Source organism: Peromyscus eremicus, chromosome 17 (genome assembly GCF_949786415.1).
Source record: "Peromyscus eremicus chromosome 17, PerEre_H2_v1, whole genome shotgun sequence".
In the NCBI taxonomy this organism is placed as follows: Eukaryota; Metazoa; Chordata; class Mammalia; order Rodentia; family Cricetidae; genus Peromyscus; species Peromyscus eremicus.
Window position 1 is genome coordinate 61214821 of NC_081433.1, and position 21785 is coordinate 61236605.

Consider the following 21785-nt stretch of genomic DNA (forward strand, 5'->3'; position numbering starts at 1 on the left):
TGGGGCGACCCCTGCCCACATGCTAGCCCTCACTCTTGACGTCCTGTCCCAAATGGCCAGCCCGTGAGGCAGAGCTAGAGACGTCTCTGAGTGGGGGTTGTATCCCTCTGGGCCTTGGCTCTGGCTAGAGCTGATCTGAGCCTGCAACTGCTGGGTCACCTCAGCTGTGACAGCCCAGGGCACAGGGAGACCATCGCTTCCATTTCCAGAAGACCATGACATGAGTTTGATCCCCAGGACCCACATGGTGGAGGAGAGAAGTGACCACGGGTTGTGCTCTGGCCACCACATACATGCCATGGCACATGAGTGCAAACACACACATACACATCAATAAATATTAAAAAATGTAACAATTGGGATCCCAGTTCGTAAATCTGGGGAGCACCCCTCACCTCGCTTCTCCTGACAGACTGCGGTGCCTAGGTGGGCCCATCACACCCTGGACTAAGGGGACGTTTCCATCATGTCTCTTTGGAAGTGGGCTAGAAAATTCCAGAAATTCTCAATCACCTGGAGGAAACGTTTGGTGGCTAAGTGTCCCTGTCACCAGTACATGGCCCTCTTCCATGAGACATGGGACTGTGGTGGCTTTCCAGTTAAATGGTGCTGGGGTAGGCAAGTCAGGCTCCCCTGGTCACCCTCACATCAGGACCGACGTAAGATTGAAGCGAGGGCCTCCACCCTGACCACGCCCCCAGCCCCTCACTGGGGGATTCTAGGCGGGGGCTCCACCCCTGAGCCACGCCCCCAGCCCCTCACTGAGGATTCTAGGCTCCACCCCTGAGCCACGCCCCCAGCCCCTCACTGGGGATTCTAGGCGGGGCTCCACCCCTGAGCCACGCCCCCAGCCCCTCACTGGGGGATTCTAGGCGGGGCTCCACCCCTGAGCCACGCCCCCAGCCCCTCACTGGGGGATTCTAGGCGGGGCTCCACCCCTGAGCCACGCCCCCAGCCCCTCACTGGGAATTCTAGGCGGGGCTCCACCCCTGAGCCACGCCCCCAGCCCCTCACTGGGGATTCTATGCAGGGGCTCCACCCCTGAGCCACGCCCCCAGCCCCTCACTGCGGACTCTAGGTGGCGGCTGGCTCTATATGAGTCGTACCTCCAGCTCTCATTGTAGTAGACATTTGGTTTCATCAGCCCCAGGGCAGGGCTGGGTTTGAATACCACTTTCCTATTTCCTAATTTCGATAAAGCCTCCCTAGGCTGTTTCTGTGGCATTGAATGCATTTATCCTGCAGTGTAACTTCGCTTACACCTAGTTCTAGAACCGTCCATGCCTCTAAAAGGAGAGCTTTCACCATTAGCCCGGTCCTCCTCCCGCCCATGGCAGCCCCTGGCCTGCTGCCCTGCTCTGTGGGTTTGAGTCCATGTTTTGCATCCTTGGGCTCACACATGATGTGGTCTTATTCTTTGTCTTCTGACACGCAGTGGCATGTTTTCAAGGTCTGTCCTTGTGGTGTGTTAGAGCCTCATCCCTTTTCAGGGCTGAGCAATATTCCCACACCCCAGTCTGTTCCTAGTCACACATTGCCTCTGGAAACTGAGTTTTCTCTCTTTGCCCCTGTTTGCCATGCTACCGCGAATATGTGTTTGCATGTTCTCCCTCTCACTGGGGCCTGTCCCTGTGAATGGAGTGCTGGGTCATACTGTGGTTTTGTATTTTATATGTGGAGTTCTAAGCAAGTTGACTTTATTTTAAATAGAACAGAAACCTACTGGTGTGGTTAAAAAAAAAAAAAAAGAGCAAGGGCGTTTGAGCTGTGCGACGCAGTGGAGCAGGCCACTGCAGAGGGGACAGTACAGGATGGTCTGCCCAGGGCAGGCCTAGAAAAAGGTTGTGTAGACAGCTGGATGCCAAGATGTCACAGGCTAGGACCAAATACTTAAATCATCTTGGGAGCTCAAAGAAAGCTCGGGGTGTGGGTAGGCTCGGGGTGTGGGTAGGCTCGGGGTGTGGGTAGGCTCGGGGTGTGGGTAGGCTCGGGGTGTGGGCGCTTCTGCTTGCCTCTGCCCAGTGTAGACGCTGGTTCCACCTTCTTCCTATGAGCAGCCCAGGGCTGCTGGCTTGGGTGTGCTGTTGAGGGAAGGCAGATGAGATCCCACCCAGCCAGGTCCTGAGATCTGGAGCACACAGATGCTCAGGGCTTGTGGAAGTCTGAGTGTGAGGTTCCTATGGGGTGCTAGATGGGCCTGGGCGGGCCTGGGTCGCAGCCCCGCCCCTAACCCTGAGTTCTTACATAATGGCTGAGCATCCTGAAATGTGGAACATTCTAGTTATTTTGGGCCATGGTAATGAGGCCACCTCAACTTTGCTTTATCTCCCTGTGGCCCCATTGCCCCTCAGGGAAGCCCTGGGGAGCAGCAGGCCAGTTTTAGCCATGACCCCAGCAAGGTAGCATGGCAGCGTGGGGACAACTTTCCAAAGCAGTCCTTTGTGTTGCCAGGGTTGGAGACGGCCATCACTTCTCCACCTGCGTCTGGGCGTGGTGGCGCACATCTTCATCCCAGCCTGTGGAGGCAGAAGCAGGTGGATCTCTGAGTTTGAGACCAGCCTGGTGTGCCTGAGGTGGTCCAGCCTGAGGCACTCCTACCCCATTGGTGGTTCATGCTGTTCTTTTGAGGTGGGATTTGAGGTTGAGCTGCTAATGGGTGTGGCTCCCTGAGGCGCAGGGACACAAGGAACTGCAGCACAGAGCAGTGCAGTTGGCATTTGTTCTCCCTTCACTCGGTGTAACACACGTGTGCACACTCATACACATCCACGTGTGCGTGCTCTCACATGCAAGCACATGTTTCTACACATTCAGATGCACACACACACTCACACTCACATGCATGTGTTCAAATACACTTGCAGTCCTCCTGAGGCTTTGGAAGCTAACCTGGGGACTGAGACCCACGGGACAAGTCCTTTAGCAGGGCCAGCGGCCTTGTTTGGCCTGGGCCGGCAGGGCTGCGTTCCTCTCTGTCTGCACTGTGACACTGCCTGGCACCCTCCATCTTTCTCATGCTCAAAGGTCCCCCTCTGCCCTCATCATGCTCTGCTCATGCAGGTGAGGGTGCCAGAGTTTTGGCTTTTGTTTTGTTACACGGGTTCTCACTGTGTAGACCAGGCTGGCTGGGAACTCACAGAGATTCCCCTGCCTCTGCCTGAGTGCTGAGGTAAAAGGCGAGCGCCACCACACCTGACTGTGCCCACAGTTTTAACTCTTGTTTGTATTCTGGTTTTTCCCCCCTTATTGTTTGTTTTGGAGACAGTCTCATGTAGCCCAGGCTGGCCTTGAACTTACCCTGCAGCCAAGAATATGAACTTAAACTCCAGGTCCTTTCCTCCACCTCCCAAGTACGGGGGTGACAGATGTGCCACCTCTCCCAACTTGAACATACTATTTCTAGAACACATTGACCCACGGGCATGCTGCCAAGGCCCCAGTATCCCTGGCTTCAGTCCTGGCCCCCTGTAGTTGGAGGAGATGTGTCTTTCCTCATACCACCCATCTCCTTCAGCACACACCCTCCCAGCCCAGCCTGATGATTCCACACATACACACATACAGGGCCCTGGGTGCCAGAACTCCAGGGCACTGGACCTTGGAGGGTGCAGTACAGCCTGTCTCTGGGTCCTGTGGGCAGCTCCATGTCTTGGCTGGAACCCTGGAAGGTGAGACAGGCATCTGTGAGGCATTTCCTACCGAGTGACCATTTGTTTGGGACTGGAGCCTCACATTATGTGCCCCAGATTGTCAGAGAGGCCTGGGAACGAGAATAAAGGCTGGACATGTGTGTGCCTGCCCTGCCAGCACTCAGGAGGCCGAGGCGCCTGAGCTGCATAGTGAGGCTCTGTTTCAAGAAGAAAAAGGTACGTGGGGGGAGCTGGGACATGGCTCTGTTGGCAGAGTGCTCACAGTGCAGGCGTGAGGACCTGGCTGTCGTCCATGGCACCAGGTCAGAGCCAAGCAAGATGGCACATGTGTGTGATCCCAGCACTGGGGAGGTGGGGACGACAGGGTCCCTGGAGCTTGCTGGCCAGCCCACTTAGTCTAATTAGGGAATTTCAGGCCGGTGTGAGAGGCCCTGTCTTAAAAAATAGGGTAGGAGGTTTAGCAAGATGGCTCAGCCAGGAAAGGACCTTGCCACCAAGACTGGCAGCCTGATTTTGGTCCCCAGGACCCACATGGAGAGAGCCGACTCCTCCATGTTTTCCTGTGGCCTCCACATGGTTCTTGGCACATGCGCCCCATTAAACAAATAAATAAATGAAAAATAATGTATAAAAATGTGGGAATGGACAGAGGAAGATGTGTGACCCTGTGATACTGCCTCATGCTCAAAACTGACCCGGGGGATAAGTTACTACAAGGAACTACACATAATGTAGACCTGTGCCCACACTGTGCTAGCATGAGTCCACACATGTCCACAGAAAGGCTTGTCTGGGTCAGCAGCAGCTCTGTCCTTGGTCCTCTTGGCAGCAGCTTCTAGAGGCAAAGCCCATCAGGGAGGAGGCTCAGCCGTGAAGACGTGGCTGCCATTTTCCTGGACACAAACAAGTCTGTTGTCCCATCCCCAGCTGATGCCCAGCTGCCTCCTGCTCAGCCTGGCCATAGCCAGGCCCTCCGTGTCCATCAACCTCCACAGAGACCTTTTAGAAAAGTCTGCTTCTCCAGAGTGCCTGCCTGCCTGCCCACTTCCTCTCAGCCACATCCTCTGACCCACGTCCTCTGACCCGTTCCTGAGTTTCGGGTGTGCCCAGGGGTGATGCAGACCCCCTTGTGAGCCTGCAGTGGGTCCAGTTCCCAGGATGGCTTCCCGAGGACCCAGAGCACGTCCCATGTGCTGAGGCAGAGGGACAGTAAGGAAACTGAGACCTGAGGGTTGTGGCTACCACCAGGGACCCTTGGGTGGCAGGCAGTGTGGCTGTGGTATGAATCTTGACTGTTGCCACTTGGGGACAATTGTTACAGAAGGGCTGCAGGTGACCTGGGACGTGATACTGGTGTGGAGGTGCCAGAAGCTCATGTCTAACACGAGACAGTAATTTAGTAATTTTTGAAACAAGATCTCATGTAGCCCAAACTGACCTTGAACTCCTAATTCTCCTGCCTCCTACTAGGGTGACAGGTGTGCCTTACCATGCCTGACTGCAGTTTTTAATTTTTTTTGGGGGGGGAGGGGATACTAGCATGGGTACCCTAGAGCCCTACACTTGCTATTCTCTGAGGCAGAGAACTGTTTCAATCTTATCTGAAAGCTGAGTCTTCCACAGCTCAGTTAGCAGCCATGCCTTGCAGTACGGAGACACCACAGTGTCCCTGTGGTTATCCAAGGTCTCAGGCCCTAGAACCAAGTTGCTTCCCAAAGCAGCCACCTTGCCAGATACCATGACAAATGTCTGATCCCAGCACATGGGATATAGATTTAAGAGGGTTCCAGGCCATCCTGGACTACATAAAACCCTGCCTCAAATGCGGGGTGTGCCGGGCAGTGGTGGCGCACGCCTTTAATCCCAGCACTCGGGAGGCAGAGCCAGGTGGATCTCTGTGAGTTCGAGGCCAGCCTGGGCTACAGAGTGAGTTCCAGGAAAGATGCAAAGCTACACAGAGAAACCCTGTCTCAAAAAACCAAAAAAAAAAAAAGCGGGGTGTGTGGGGGGCAGCTCAGTAAGTGAAGTGCTTGCTACACGAACATGGGGACCTGAGTCTGATGCTTAGAACCAAGTAGACGAGCTGGTGCAGGCCAGTGAGGAGGCTGGCAGGTAAAGCCTGGCGACCTGAGTTTAGTCCCTGAGAACTGCGTGGGGAAGGGAAGGGAACAACTGGTCCCCGCCAGTTATCCCCTGACCCCGTGTGCACCGAGGCATTCTCAGTGTGTGTGTACACATCAAGTAAATAGAAAGGAAAACATCCCCCGAAGAAAGCCTGGGTGTAGAGGTACGTGCTTGCAGTCCCAGGGCAGGGAAGCCGAGACCTGAGGCCCTCCAGGGTCATCAGCTGGCCAGCCTCACCTCCATGGCCGTTCAGGTCTGTGAGAAATGCTTTTCCCAAAATAAGGTGAATGTCTCTTGAGGAATTAAACTCAAGGTGACCTCTAACATATACACCACACACACACACACACACACACACACACAGAGGAACCAAAGCTGGGTGAAGCCTGCCGTTGGGAAGCCTCGGTTCTAGGTCTGGCGTGTTGCAGCTCCCTGGTCCACAGACTGGGGATCCGCTATGTTTGGCCTTCAGGCCCTCGCCACCCCTGGTACTGTTGTGGTCTGGGCTCTAGCACCACCATCCCGGTCCCTCTGCTGACCACCCGTGGGAGCTGGCCTGGCTAGGCCAGCGCCTCTCCCTCCGGGTGCCTCACCCTCTGCTCTGCTCTCGCTCCCCTCTGCCCTCCCCTCTTCCTAGTGCGTCCCCCTGGGGTCCCCGTGATCTGTCCTCCTGTGACTGCCTCTTCACGCGCTTGGCCTCCTCTCACTTAGCTCTGTGCTTGGCGTGGTATCCCTATAGCCGTGATCTCCTTCCTGTCGTGTCCAAAGGCCACTTTGAGAGTCCTCCGCTGCCTGTGGCCCAGACTCCGGGTGCTGGCGCCCCCCCCCCCCCCCCGCTGTGCTCTGAGCCTTTGCTGAGCCGACGTCAGTGAACTGAGGTTCAGTGTCACAGGAGTGTGGACTTGGGAGGGCAGGCCAGGACTTGCTGTGGCTTCCTTTGGCCATCCTGCCATCCCTTGGCTTCTGGCACATCCCTGTCCTCAAAAAAATGAGTCAAGACCTCATTTTTCAGATCTTTAACGACTCTGCAGAGAATCTAGTTAGGTTTTTTTTTTTTTGGTTTTTCGAGACAGGGTTTCTCTGTGTAGCTTTGCGCCTCTCCTGGAACTCACTTGGTAGCCCAGGCTGGCCTCGAACTCACAGAGATCCGCCTGGCTCTGCCTCCCGAGTGCTGGGATTAAAGGCATGCACCAGAGAATCTAGTTTTTAATGCAGCTGATTTTGTTGGCAGGGCACAGTTCTTGTGTAGTGCAGGCCACTCACCGTGGGTTGCCCAGACCTAAACCCTGTGTGACCCCCCTCCCACCGCAGGCCTCCTGCTGGCTCTCACAGTAGGTGGGTGTGACTCAAGCATGGTACCTAAACCCAGAAAGCTTCCATAGTTACCAGCCTGGCATGTCCTAGCCAAGCCACCTGGGGAGGAGGTGGCAGCTGGTCAGCCATACACCTCAGGGCTCCACCTGATCTTGGCAGGCCGGCGTGCTGCATCCTCAGAGACGTGAGGTGTGTGGATACTCCAGACAGGCCGGGGTGCTGCATCCTCAGAGACATGAGGTGTGTGGATACTCCAGACAGGCCGGGGTGCTGCATCCTCAGATGTGAGGAGTGTGGGTATTCCAGACTTCCCAATTTTTTGTTGTGTGAGAAAGTGTCTCACATAGCCCTGGCCGACCTCAGCTTCTGGCCCTTCTGCCTCCGTCTCCTGACTTACAAGCTTGTTCCACCACACCTGGTTTATGTGGCGTTGGGAGTGGAACCCTGGGCTTTGTGCATGCTTGGCAAGCTACCCACCGAGATATAGCGCTCCATCCACCCAGCTACAGCACTCTACCCGCCGAGATACAGCGCTCTATCCACCCAGCTACAGCACTCTACCCATCGAGATATAGCACTCTATCCCATTGACACCCCCTTGACCCATGAGACAGCCTGGCTTGTAACAGAGGCCCCTTTCTGACCTCAGTCAACCTGTGGCTTCTTGGTGCCTCAGTTTCCCCACTTGCAAACTGGGAACTCAGCAGTGTCTTTTCCTTTGTGAGGCCTCACTCAGGAATGGGCGCTGGGCCAGTGGGGAGGACTGGGTACCCTGTGGAAGGAGGGGGGCCACAGAACCAGCTGTGCTGCACAGGCCCCAAGGGACCCGTCACAGCTCTGGGCCCAAGTGCCTGTGTCCGACCTCCACCACCGTCTGGAGAGACAGCCGGCGCCGCCCGCCACAGACCCGCTCATTCCCGGGTCTGGAAATTTGGCAGCGGCTTGGGAGCCTGATTAAAGGCATTCCGAGGCTCCACCGTGCTGTGTACTGAGTCTGTGTTTACAGTGGGCTGGGGAGGGGGAGGCTGGAGGCCCACCCGGGGCCAAGGTGACTCAGCCTGGAATCTACACACACACCCGTGTCCTCCTCCAGCCATTCCCTCAACCTGGGCATCCTTCCCTCCTGTCGGCAGAAGGCTGTCAGTGTGCCAGGTTAGCTCGGTGACCCAGCAGGACCCTGGCAACAGCACAGTAGGGGACAGACATGAACCCAATGTGCTGGGCATAGTGGCACACACCTTTAATCCCAGCACTGGGGAGGCAGAGGCAGGCGGATCTCTGTGAGTTCAAGGCCAGCCTGGGCTACAGAGTGAGATCCAGGACAGCCAGGGCTACATAATGAGACCCTGTCTCAAAAATAAAATAATTTTAAAAAACATTAAAAGAGAGCCCAAATGTAAGAGTTAGAACCTTTGGTTCCTTCAGAATCAGAAGCACGCACATCGGCTGGGTAGTGACGCTCCTGTCACTCCAGCCCTCAGAACCAGTCTGGGCTACATGAGACCCTGTCTCAGGGGATCCAAAACCTCTGCCCTGGGGGCACAAACCCACACCCACACATTTTTAAAAATGTTTTAAATAAAAATTATAAAAATTAAAGTTGATCATGGTGGTGCACCCTTGTAACCCCAGTGTTCAAGACTGCAGCTGGAGGATTGCTCTGAGTTTGAGATCCTGTCAGGGGCAGAGCACTTGCATAGTGAGCTTCTGGTCTGGGTTCCACCTCCAGCACTGCAAAAACAAAGAGACCCAAAAAGGAACAAGTGTTGGGGAGGAGGTGAGGCTGGAAGCTTCGAGCTTGTGGGGGTGGTGACACTCGCAGCTGTCAGGGAAGACACCACAGCCCGTGAGGCCCAGAGCTGCCAGCAGCCCCAGCCCCCCCCCCCCAGGTGTGCACTGGGATTTGAAGGCCAGGGCTCCATTGCACACTTGCACACTGTGTTCACAAATTATTCCCAACCACCGAAAGATGGAAAAATATGCCGAGTGTCAATCATCTGAGGAATAAATAAACCGCGATGTGGTGTGCCCATCCAGGGGCATGCAGTGGGCCAGATGGATCTCAGACAGACAGGACATGACAGAAGCCAGACGTGAAAGGCCACATCTTGCATAGCTGTGGGGCTGAGAAATGTCCAGAACATCTAGAGAGATGGGAAGCAGAGTTGGGGATACCAGGGTGGGGAGGGACTGGCCTCAGTGCAGGTGGGCTGAGACACAGTGCCCCCACCCAGGATCGGCCATCCCAGAGCCCCTCACACATTGTCCCCCAATTGCACCAGGCTGTCCCCTGCAGGTGTGGCCCCCCTCCCAGTCTTCCATCACTGCCACAGTTAAGCCTCTAGAGACGTAGATCCCTGGACTGTGCTAAGGAGAGGGTCTGTCAAGGAGTGTGGGGCATGTAAGGAAAATACATACTGGTACTTGGGGTCTGGGATACTTTCCTTTAGACCCTCAAGGGAGTAGAGCTTGTGGGAGGCTGGGGTGCAGCTCAGGGGTAGAGCGCTTGCCCAGCACATGTGGGGCTGAGCATGATAGGTCGGCCCCTGTCTTCAGTGCCGTGCTTGGGGTCTGGCTCCATTCCCAGCACAGAGTGGGGAGCTAGGGGCTGAGGTACTCCAAATTCTTGTTGCTGTAGCTTAGGGAGCACAGGTCTTCTCTCCATCTTCTGACAGGACTCGGAGGGGAATTTGGGGGAGTGGGTTGGTGCAAGGTTCCAGCTCTTGTCCCCATCTTCCTGCCCTGGAGTGCTCCCTTTCCACTGCTAGAGGTTTATTCGGAGCTAGCCAGTCCTCCGCCTGAGCACATTGCCCGGGGGCTGGTCCTGCTCCATCAGGGCTGGGGTGAGCTGGGATCTCTGTGGGGGACCATGATGGCACAACCGTCTACCCTTTAGAATCTGAGGGCTTAGCTGCAGGGAGCAGATGGCTCCTCCTAGGGAGAGCTTGGAGCTGTGGGTGGTTGACTGGGCTGGGGCAGCGTGGGCAGGGGAGGCGGCAAGGTGTCCTGTGCAGTAGGGAGGAGCCCCAGGCTCTGTCGGTGCTGAGTGGCGCTGTGTGGGTTCTGTTCCCGACATGGTGGCTGGTGCTCTCCGAGGCCACCGCCCGGGGCCTCTGTACCTGTCCTTCCTTCCTGCTCTTTGGTAGCTCCTCGAGGCCTTTCCTGAGCTTGCTGGCTCCTGGGGTGCTTGCAGAATCCAGGGAGGCCAGCTATCCCTCTTAGAGATCACTGGGACGGTGGCCCTCTTCCAGGGTCCCCGCCCTTGGCCTTCTGTAACTGTGCTACCAGGCTGCAGGGCCCACGTGTGGACCCTGGGCCTTTGTGTGCTCGCTCTCGGCCTCCACTGGAGTGCTTGTTGCCTGAGCACTGGGAAGGCCATGGTTAGTCTCTGAGCCTCTTTCCTCATTTCAGCCATGAGTAGAGGGAAGCTGCCCTTCTGGTCCTGCAAGCATGTTTCTAGCTGCTTGTGGCGTGTCCAAGCCCCACTTCTCTTCCAGGCTCTGCTCCTGGTCACCGTGGAGGTGGCAGTATGTCAGAAGACAGGGCCTGGTAGAGGCGGTTCAGATGGCGAACTGAGGAAGAGAGAAAGGACCCGTGGAGTTCCGGCAGCGGCCGGCCCTCGCTGGTGGCTGTGCAAAGGCCCTGAGGCAGCTGTAACTGGCTTGTCTGGTAGAGGGGCTACGAGGTTGGGGAGAGCAGAGGGTCAGACAAGTGAGGGGGGAAACTGAGGCATACACAGAGCATGCATCCCTCTCCTCCTCCCCCTCCCTGCTCCTTTTCACCATAGTGCCTGCACAGGACAGAGCCCCAGCGTCAGGTGACCTGTTCCCCTTAATCTCCTTACAAGGCCAGCCTGTTGCCATGGTGACTACAGGCAGTCCTGTCCTGCCCAAGGCCGCTCCTTCTGAGCAGTGAGGCTGGGAGGGGCTGGTGGTTGTGGGGGTTGCACAGGTCTTTCCCATCCCAGGAGGTACCCATAGCGGCTCCACACAAGGTGTGGCTTTTCTATGATGCCCTGGCCAGCCCACCCCAGGAGAGACCAGCGGGGACCTCCACTGAGCCATCCACCTGGGGAGATGCTCCATCTGCAGTGGGAGGGATGTCAGCCCCTGGTTCCTGGAGGGGCCTGGACCCCAGTCTACAGGGCAGCCCGCTCATGCTTGGCCACCTCCCAGCTAGCAGGCCCTGTCTTTCTCCCAGGCTTGACTTGTCCATCAGTAGAGTGCTGTCCTGAGAGGGTCTCCCCAGCTCATGCTCTGGAGCCAGGGGCTGTGAAAATAAAGTCCGTAGGGGCCAGAGAGATGGCTCAGGAGTTAGGAGTGTGAGTGCTGTTCTTGCAGAGAACTAGAGTTCCTTCAGGCCCCAGGGGATCCAGTGTCCCCTTCTGACATCTGAACATGTGCACAAGTGAATATAATTAAAAATAAAATACTCGGTTTTGGTTTTGTTAACAGGGTTTCTCTGGGTACCCTCGGTTGTCCTGGAACTCACTCTGGAGCCCAGGTTGACCTCGAACTCAGAGATCTGCCTGTCTCTGCCTCCCGAGTGCTGGGATTAAAGGCGTGCGCCACCGCTACCCAACTAAAATACGTGTGTGTGTGTGTGTGTGTGTGTGTGTGTGTTTATAGTAGTTAACAGGGTACTCCTAATTCAGTAATCTTTTTTTTTTTTAAGATTTATTTATTTATTATGTATACAGTGTTCTGCCTGCATGTATGCCTGCATGTGTCCCTTCAGGCCAGAAGAGGGAGCCAGACCTCATTACAGATGGTTGTGAGCCACCATGTGGTTGCTGGGAATTGAACTCAGGACCTCTGAGCCATCTCTCCAGCCCAAAATACATGTTTTTAAAAAGAGTCTCGAGGTAAGCTCACCCTTGATTAAGGTGAGAGTCAAATCCAAATCACTCCTTGGTATCTGTGGGGATGCCAGGGGCTCCACGGACACAGATATTCCAGGAGTACTCAGGTCACTGAGGTAGTGTTGAAGTCTCTGCTAATCTTTCTGGAAACTTCTCCACAGGAGTTGGAACACCTGACTCCACCAAGTTGTGGGAATTGCCACAGTGGCATTTAGGGAATCCTAAGAGTCTGTGGGAAAGATGCAGTGATCTTTTTGTCTGGGGCCTTTTGAACGTGAGACCCACAGATACCGAGGGCTGTGCTGTGTGAGTGGAAGAGAGGCAGGCATGGCCTGAGGCTGGGACATAGAAGGCCACAGCATGCCACAGAAGGATGTGTAGGTACTAGAGCTATGAGCCCAAGTCCCAGGCTGCCTAGAATGTGTAGGAGGTGGATGAGGCAGGAAGGACCCTCCAGGGGAAGGGAGGCAAGGGATGCCCGTGGCTTTCAGCCACACAGCTTGTGGCAGGTGGACAGCTCTAGAATTCTAACACAGCCTTATCATGTTCGCCTGGGATTTGCCCTGGGGCGGAGGGGCTCAGGGAACACCCAGAGGTGCCCTATCTAGCTGTCACCCCTCCAGATGCCATGTCTGTGGAGACATGTCCAGCCTGACTGCAGGGTGAGGCAGGCTGCTCCTCTACCCGTCAACTTTGTGGGGCCAGCCTGCCCCTTAATCACAGAACCGCAGCAAAAGGTATCGTAAGGACACCTACCACCCTGACTCCCATGGTCAGGCACTGCTTGGAAGGGTCAGCATGGACAGAGACTGGCATTCTAGAAGGATCCAAGGCTGCAGCTAGCAGGCAGGAAGTGAGACTCCACTTGCAGGCTCTGTTCACAGTCTGGTTCTGAAAACAGCAGCCACCGGTTCTCAGGAACTCACTGTGGCAGGTTCAAGATGCAGGAGTACAGACCAGCTCGTGGCCGAGGGTGGCTGGGCCACGCGGCTGCAGGCGGGGGCTGTGACCAGGCCAGTGCTGATGAGGCCCTTTCTGCAGTTTGGATGGTGCCCAGCGGAGAGTGGCGCTGTTTTTCCCTGTGGTACACACACCTGAAATGTCAGCACTCAGAGGCTCAAGCGAATGTGTGGGTGCCTGCCTACCCTCCATCAAGGTGGGCTCTCAGAATCTGGGGGGGGGGGGGGCTGTTTGTAGACTTAGGCCCTGGGCCTGACCCACGGGACCTGAGTAGGAATGCCGTGGTGCGACCCCTGCCAGCAGCCGTGAGGGTGGGGAAGGGAGGCATCGGAGGGCCTGAGCCCCGAGCTCTGCCCAGGGCAGTGGGAGTTACTGTATCTCCTGGGAGGTCCCTCAAGGACCAGTGTCCACATGCACCTGCTTGTCACGGTGACCAGCTTAGCCTGGGGTCAGGGACAAGTGGTTTAACTTTAGATTGGTGGGTCTCAGCCTTCCTAATGCCACAACCCTTTAATACAGTGACCCTCAGCCATAAAAGTATTGTGTTGCTACTTCATAACTGTAATTTTGCTGCTGTTACGAACTGTACTGTAAAAACCTGACGTGCAGGATACCTGATGTGTGACCCACAGGTTGAGAACCACTGCTGTAGATGCAGTGTGGCTTCAGAAGGGCGGATGGACTGTCCTGTGCGGGCAGCCCCAGGGAGAGCGGCGGACTCATTCAGTCGTTCTTCTGTTCATGTGTGCACCTTTCATTCCTCATTCTCATTCATTCATCCGTGTGCCCACTCACGGTCATTCATTCATGAACTCATTCACTCGTTCACATACTCATCATCCTCGTGTTTGTGGCTCATCAGCAGATACTAGGCTGGCATGGCTCTATAGACAAGCTCTGTGTCCTCAGGAAGCAGTGTGGCAGGGATGGGCTGTACGGTTTGGCTGTAGGAAAAGGCTACAGCAGCAGTTGAAGGGGGCTCACGGGTCACACCCTCTGTCATGACAGAGAACTAAAAAGACTCAGAACTCTCTGGAAGCTCTCTGACTTACAGTTGTAGCTTATTTTAGCCCAAGGACAGGATTTAAACCAGAAAGTACAGAGTGGATGGCCCAGGAGACATGGGACAGGCCTTTCAGTTGTCTCATCCCCATGGCCCATGGGCATGGTCATCCTGCCCGCAGCAGTGTGTGCCAGCACAGCTGTACTGCCAGAGCATCTGGGCTCTTGTTGGAGGTCAATCTTGCGGACTGAGTGGCCACGAGCATGGCTGACTTCAGTGTCCAGTGTCTGGCTGGTCAGGCTGATGACAGACAGTCTTGAAGCCCAGGTGCATGGTGATACTCCTTAAATGCTGTTTAGGGCGGTGGTGGCGCACGCCTTTAATCCCAGCACTGGGAGGCAGAGGCAGGCAGATCTCTGTGAGTTCGAGGCCAGCCTGGGCTACAGAGTGAGTTCCAGGATAGCCAAGGCTATACAGAGAAACTCTGTCTCAAACACCCCCCCCCCAAAAAAAAAACCCTGTCTGTCCGTCCGTCCACTATCTATCTGTTGTGTGTGAGAGCATGCCATGGCATACATGTGGAGGTCAGAGGACAGCGAGTGGAGTCGGCTGCTTCCTTCACCATGTGAATCGTGGGGATCAAACTCAGGTCCTTAGACTTGGTCAGACTTGGTACTGAGCCATCCATACCTGCCAAGCCGTCTTGCTGGTATGGCCGCTCCAGCCCCTCTTTTGCTTTTTAAAACAGGTCTCCTTAGCCAGTGGCTGATGGAAACTCAATCCACCTCCTGACTATATTTGAGTACTTGTCTTCAACATAAAAACCTAGCATAAATTCCTTCCAACAGAAGTGCATTCTGGGAATTCAGAGCTCGTGTGGCTAACTGTAGGCCGCACTCCTTTGCACTCATCCTTGTCTCACAGACGGAGACTCAATCATGAGTGTCGTGGTAGAGTTAGGTGAACAGCTGTTGATATCAAATCCTGATGGGACTTGGAGGGCACATCATCTGCGTTCTGTCATGACACCTGGGTTCGAGGTCTTTGTTGCATGGCTGGCCCATTTGTGGTCATTCTCAAGCTCCTAGGTGGCTCAGCACATTGCTGTCAGGCTGTTACTCTGAAGGGGAGCTGTGGGGCTTCCCATTGCCAAGGACAAGCCTCAGCCTTCACCCGCTGTTCACATTCGCACTACTAGGCTTCCCCCATGGAGTTTAAACCAACAAAGAAATCCCCGCTGCTCTAGAGTCACCTTCAAGTTTTCTGCTTCAGGTAACTGAGGTTGAGACTGGCAGGTCCTGCCTGGTTTTAGTCAACTTGACACAAGCTGGAGTCATCTGAGAGGCGGGAACTTGGGTTGATAAAACCCCTCCTAAGATTGGGCTGTAGGTAAGCCTGTGGGGCATTTTCTTAGTTAGTGATTGATGAGAGGTGCCGTCCCAGGGATGGTGGTCCTGGGTTCTATAAGAGAGCAGCTGAGCGAGCCATGGGGAGCAAGCCAGTAAGCAGCACCCCTCCGTGGCCTCTACATCAGCTCCTGCCTGGAGATGCCTGCCCTGTGTGAGTTCCTGTCCTGATTTCCATGATGAACAATGATGTGGAAGTATAAGCCAAATAAACCCTTTCCTCCCCAGCTTGCTTTTTGGTCATAATTTTTGATCTCAGCAATAGAAACACTTAAGATACTGGCTTTGATCTCCTGTCCTTCCAGCCTCCTGAGTGCTGGAATAACAGGTACGTATCCTAAACCCTGCCACAATGGTACTCTGTCAGGGAGAATGTGCTGGAGACCTCCAGGTCACCTGGGGACAAGGGACACAGGCTAGACCTCTGTTTCCTGCGCAGCTTGTGTGTGTGTGTGTGTGTGTGTGTGTGTGTGTGTGTGTGTGTGTGTGTGTGACTGCCCCAGGAGTGGTGAAGTCCCCACCACACCAGCCTAGATAGAGCAGCTGCTGCAAGGCCTGTGGGTGGGCTCCGGCGTCACAGGGGAGCAAGGCTTGTGCAGGGTGGGTCGGGAGCCCCGAGTATCCTACAGGTCAGACACAGTTCTGAGGTTCATCCCCAAATGCCAGGCTTCCTTTGTTCCCAGACATAGCTGTAAACACAGTGGTCCTGAAGTGGCTCTGTCCAGCCCTGGAGAAGCATCTGTGGACACACATGTACTGCGCAGTACCATTTCTGTCACCACAGGGGCGGGTTGAGCACACACCCATCTGTGGGATTCGTACTAGGAGGTGGGAAACTGAGGCTCAGACAGATGGGACCTAAGGAGTGTGACCCAGGAGATCTGGAGAGACACAGCCCTGGACAAGGTGGGCGATAGGAGCTACATTGGTGTCTCCCCAGGAAGTACACCTATTCTGGCTTGTTTCATATTTTTAATTAATCTTACTTGTGGGGATGGAGGTCAGAGGACAACTTGTGGGAGTCCGCTCTCCCCGGGACTCAAGGACTGAACTCAAGTCATCAGGCTTAGCAGCAGACACCTTTTCTTGCCTAGCCATCTTGCTGCCCCTTTCCATATTGCATGGCTGCTGGGAGGGACTCACTGGGGAGCTGTGGGTGGGACCGGCTGGCATCCACCGAGAACACAGGGACCTCCCAGTACAGACCCAGCAGAGGCACCTAAGAACCAGGCCGTTCATCCTCCTCTGGCCTCCACTGAGGCCCACAGGAAACAGCTGTTTACCTGGGCGAGGTGCTTGGCCGTTGGCGTGCAGCCGATTGGAGTTCTGCTTCCCCTCCAATGGCCGAGGCCTCCCCAGGAAGCAAGGGCTGGCGTGGGAGAGGGGTGGGAGAGGAGTGGGAGAGGGGCGGGAAGTTGGGCCGCCAGTGTTTGTGAGAGAACTGAGAACCGGCCCCTGTTGTGTACACAGTGTGGGACCCTAGCAACCACAAGCCCAGCCAGAGCTAATGGCGCTTTCCTGTGTGCCTGGTCACTGAGGAAGGTGGGCCATGCCCCCTCAGTTAGACATCTGCCATTGTCCCCTACAATTCCCAGAGAACATCTTCCCACTCCTAAGCAGGGCTGGAGACCAGCAGGCCATTCCACTCGGTGAGGGGCTGTGCATGTTTCCTCAGGGCCCCAAGGAGCTGGGGGGCTGAGGCAGGATCCCCAGTTCTCAGACAGCCCCACGGTCCTGTGAGAATTGGGACACCTCAGTAACCAGTTTCCCACTGTCGAAAGATGGCCAGCGTATTTACGGTTTCTGGCCAGGCTTCCCTAGGTCTCCTGGCAGAGTGAACCAGGAAGCCAGCTCCGTAAGTTCGTGGTCAGGAGCTTCTCCAGGGTGCGCTGTCCCACTCGGGGGGCCATGCAGGCCAGGCTCTGCCCCTTCCAACCCCACCTGTGGATGTCTGGGTACTCTGTAGGGCTCTCTTAGAACATGTCCCCTCCTGCATGGTGACAGCTGGTGGCTTTGCTTCTCCAGCTTCAACTGCAGAAGTCCCAGTACCTGCAGCTGGGCCCCAGCCGTGGCCAGTACTATGGCGGGTCCCTGCCCAACGTGAACCAGATCGGAAGTGGCAGCATGGATTTCTCCTTCCAGGTGAGCCCCCTGTCTTCCTGGCACTTCCTCTCCTAGGTAATACTCCAAGTCTTCCTGTCTCAACTTTGTCCCATTCTGGGCCCCACGTCAGCCACATACTCCAGGGACAGCTGAGTGGCCCACAGGCTGAGCGGTTCTCCTCCCACTTCTCTTATCTCCCAGGGCTTGGTGGAGGTGGGGCGGCCTAGCCAGGTTCCCTGAGCTCCACAGACTCCTGGAGGCAGCCCACCCACCCCACCCCACCCCCACCCCACCCCCACACGGCTGCTCACAGCGCTCAGCAGCCCCTGCACCTGCCAGCAGGCTTTGAGGCCTTGGGAAGAGCTCAGGGCCTTGGGGGCTTGGCTCCAGCCTCCTCACTGATCTGCAGTTCTCAGAAGGAAGCCCTGCCGCCTGACCCCACTTGTCTGCAGACAGTTCTTGGCAGAGCTGCACACCCCTCATGGCTCCCTCAGGCCACGGCTGCTGTCAGAATAATGTAGATAAGGGCTAGCGTCTTCTCCCCAGACCCCAGTCTTCAGAAGTGCAAGGAGGCGGTGCAGACAGGGCCCTCCAGGCATCAAACACAGTGCTACCAAGGGTCTGAGAACAACCATGTCCCCAAGAGCTGGCAGGCTCCTCCCTTACCGCGTGGCAGTGTGGCTGCTGGGGTAGGCAGCCTGTGTCCTGAGGGACCTTACTCTGTGGAGTTCTGGGGCTAAGTGTACTGAAGTCATCACTCTCTGGGGCGGTGACCTCCGTTTATCTTCCAGGTCCTCCTCCCTCCACCCAGCCCCTGCACCTAACCCTGCATGGTCACCACCACGGACTTCTCAGGCCGAGGGCACAAGGGGCCCTACTGGGCCCACATGCCCACTGGACAGTCCAGGGTGCTGATTCTTTGCATTTTCAGTGCAGTGGACTTTTGGGGGTAGCCCTGGCCACAGCTCATTGTCTCTGGTAACTGAGCCCCAGACTGAGGCTGTCCTTGCCCAGCACCAGTCTGTAAGACCTTGACCCATATGTGGGCACGGGGTGCCCCACAACTGTCCCTGTGGCTCTCAGGGAGATGCTCCCTCCATTCACCTACCCGAAGTGAATCTGCTCAGTGCCCCCATCTTGGGAAGTGTGTATGGGTGCCGCTCAAAGTCTCCCAGGATTCTTGGGGTCCTTCTTGGGCAGATGCCACATGCACATATCCTGGGTTCTGTTGTAGCAAAGTCCAAGCATGTGACCCAAGCTGCATGGTCCAAGCCCCAAAGCATGCACATGCCCAAGTGCTGGATCCCAAATGGGGCTGTAGAGCTAGGAGGGGCCTGGAGAAGTGGATGGGGATTGGAAGGCTGGGTAGGGTCTAGAGGGCTAGTGGCCTGTGTGTCTTGGTTGCTAAAGGGGGCAGAGAGCTGGGAGGGGCCTGATGTGTGGGGGCATTCTTGGCCTAGAGAGATGGGCACCAGCTGCCTCAGTTTCCCTTCGGGGCTTGTAGATGTCTCAGAGAGATGACTGGCCCCTTCTTTCCCCAGGCCCTGGTGGTGAGGTTCATGGCCATCTTTGGGGCTCACTGCCTTTCCATGGGGAAAGGTATAGAAAAGTCCCAAACCACCAAGGACTTTTTCTGAGTCACAAAGAGAGTTGGCAGCCAGCCCTGAAGGCAGACCCAGAGAAAGAAGTGGCCAGTCCGTTCCAGCCACGCCGACAGGAAGCCTGTTTGAATATCAGAGAGGCTTTTGCTTTCTTCCTGGGGATAGAAGGGCCCAGGTAACCAGGCAGACATGGGGGCAAGACATGTCCTGGGCTGGCACAGGTATCTGAGTTCACCCTAACATGGTGACAGGCTTCTGGCAGCCTTGGGGACTCCGAGGCTTGCCTGGAGTCTTGTGCCAGCCCAGGTGTGGGTAAGCAGCCCCAGCCAGCCAGGCCACGGCCCCGGAAGGCGCCTGTACTTGGCTCCTAGTGGCGCCTGGCTGAGATGCTGGGGGTGGGAGCAGGAGAGGGGGTAGGAGAGAGGCCACTGCTCAATCCAGAGCAGTTCTGGGCTCTGCCTCCATCCTCTTGGGAGCAAGTGCTGGGCCAGGTGGGCCCGCAGCAGCTCTGGGCTTGAAGCCCTGGGGGCCTCTCTTGGCAGGCCCCTCCAGAGATGACGTAGGTGGGGACAGGAGGCCGGCCAGGCCTGGAAGAAAGGGTGGAGGCCTGTCTGCACCTGGCCAGCTGGGGAGAGCTATCCTTGGCACCCAGGCAGAGCTCGTACCGCCCTGTCTGGCCCTAACATGCAGCCTGCACTGCATGCCTCCTGCCCTTCCTGGGACACCCTGCCAGCTTTTGCACCCTAGCCCATGGTTCAGCTGGAGCTTGGGCTGCCAGAGAAGTCTGTGGAGTGGAGTCTGAGTGTGTCCATAGATCAGGGGTCCCCGAGGGTAGAGCTGGGGGAACCTCAGGCCTCAACCAGTAACCCGGGTTTGTGTCTTCCCTACCCTTTCTGAACTCCCTTTCCTGGCCCATCCTTCTCTCCAGACACCATTTCAGTCCTCAGGCCTGGACACGAGTCGGACTACACGACATCATGGGCTTGTGGACAGAGTGTATCGTGAGCGGGGTAGACTTGGCTCCCCGCACCGCCGGCCTTTGTCAGTTGACAAGCATGGGCGACAGATATCCTTTTTGCAGAGGATGTGTGTGGGGATATGGAAGGAACAGGGAAACAGGTCCACACTGTTGCCTGTGGATGCCAAATCGGGGAAATCTGGGGGGCAGCCTGGAGAGAGCCAGTGTGCTGGAGTCAGAGGTGGGGTCAGTGGGACAAAGAAAAGAGTTAAGGAGAGTGACTCCAGACCAGAGCGGATGGGATGGGGCCGCAAGGAGTGATCAGGAGTGCGGCCTTCAAGGGCTGCAGGAGGTAGAGAGTCTTCTAGTGAGGCCACAGACAGAGCCAGGCCCAGATGGACACAACAGTGACCCCACACACTGTCGGACTGTTGTTTGGAGGGTGGACACCTGCCAGGGTCCTCCTCTTCACTCGGCTGCCTCGGTGAGATCTCCATCACAGAGTGGCTTTAGGTCACTCTCGTCCCCACCCCCAACTCTGCAAGATGGAGCTGTCTGCTCCCTGCTCCTTGCTTCTGAGCCTTTGGTGCCGGGAGCCGCCTCAATTGAAGAGGTCACTTGAATTTGGCTTCCCTGAGGCATCTGGGCCCCAGCGTGAGGCCCAGGCCTCCTCTTGGAATGGTTTGGAGGGTGGTGCTGAGTTGTAGGTGAACGGGTCTGGCCCCCTGGGGAGCCCCTGCACCAGCAGCTGCTTCCAGCCAGACAGGAAACACCCCTTGCCCTCCTGGCCAGCTGTCTGCAGGCCAGCCACAAGCCCAGGCCACTCCCAGCAGCTCCCAGCAGCCTGGCCCCACAGCCTGTGCATAGGCCTCCTGTGCTGTGGCCATGACATCGAGATTCCCTTAACCCGCGCACGCCGACAGCTGCCCCTACGGCACCGTGTACCTCTCGCCTCCTGCGGACACCAGCTGGAGGAGGTCAGTGCCAGGGCCACCTGCCTCTGGGAGGAAACAGTAGATGTTTGTTACAGTTGTGTGGCGATGCAGGGCACAGCCACTGGAAAGTGACCAAGTGAGCCCGGTGCTTCTAAAGGGTTCCAGAAGTGAACTGTCTCTGAATATGGAGAGCACGACTTCAGGAGCCTCCAAAGCCTCGTTTCCTTCCCTGCTCTTCCTCTCTCCTCCTTTCTTCCCTCTCTTTCTCTTTTTCCATATTTCTTTTTGTTTGTTGGGGTTTTTGTTTGTTTTTTTTTTTTTTTTTTTTTTGAGACGGTGTCTCCCTGTGTCGCTCTGGCTGTGCTGGAACTCACTCTGTAGACCAGACTGGTCTCAAACTCAGAGATCCGCCTGCCTCCGCCGCCCCAAGTTGTGGGATTAAAGGCGTGTGCCACCACAACCTGGCTCACATTTCTTATTTCTTTTTAGAATTGAATCTTCAGTGGTGTGTCTTGCCTGTTTCGTTTCTGTTTTGTTCTCTTAATGAGACAGCCTCACTCTGTGGCCCAGACTGGCTGCAAATTACCGGGCTCAGGTGGTCCTCACCCTCCTGTGCACGACCGAGCCTGGCATTTTGCTCCATGGAAGCAGCATTTCAGACACATTTCTCAACGGTCTTTGGTAACTGAGATGCAGATCTGTGGCTGCGTGTGAGGACCCTGCTTCTATCCCCAGCACCACAAAAAGGGAGCTGTGGGAAATGCTGCTTATCGGTATTTGCTGGATGTGGTGGTCCCACAGAATGGCAGAGGCAGGCAGAGCTCCAGGCCATTCAGGACTGCGCATTGAGACCCTGTCTCAAAACTACAG

At 56.1% G+C, this 21785-nt stretch overlaps 1 protein-coding gene across 1 annotated transcript in view; it reads left to right on the forward strand.

Moving 5' to 3' along the window:
- Nucleotides 1-21785, forward strand: part of Crtc1 (CREB regulated transcription coactivator 1) — a 58478-nt gene that overhangs the window by 13480 nt on the left and 23213 nt on the right. The window contains exons 2-4 of the mRNA XM_059244391.1: nt 17344-17460; nt 19951-20088; nt 20896-20957. Coding sequence (XP_059100374.1) covers nt 17344-17460; nt 19951-20088; nt 20896-20957 — 317 coding nt within the window. The remainder of the gene's footprint in view (nt 1-17343; nt 17461-19950; nt 20089-20895; nt 20958-21785) is intronic.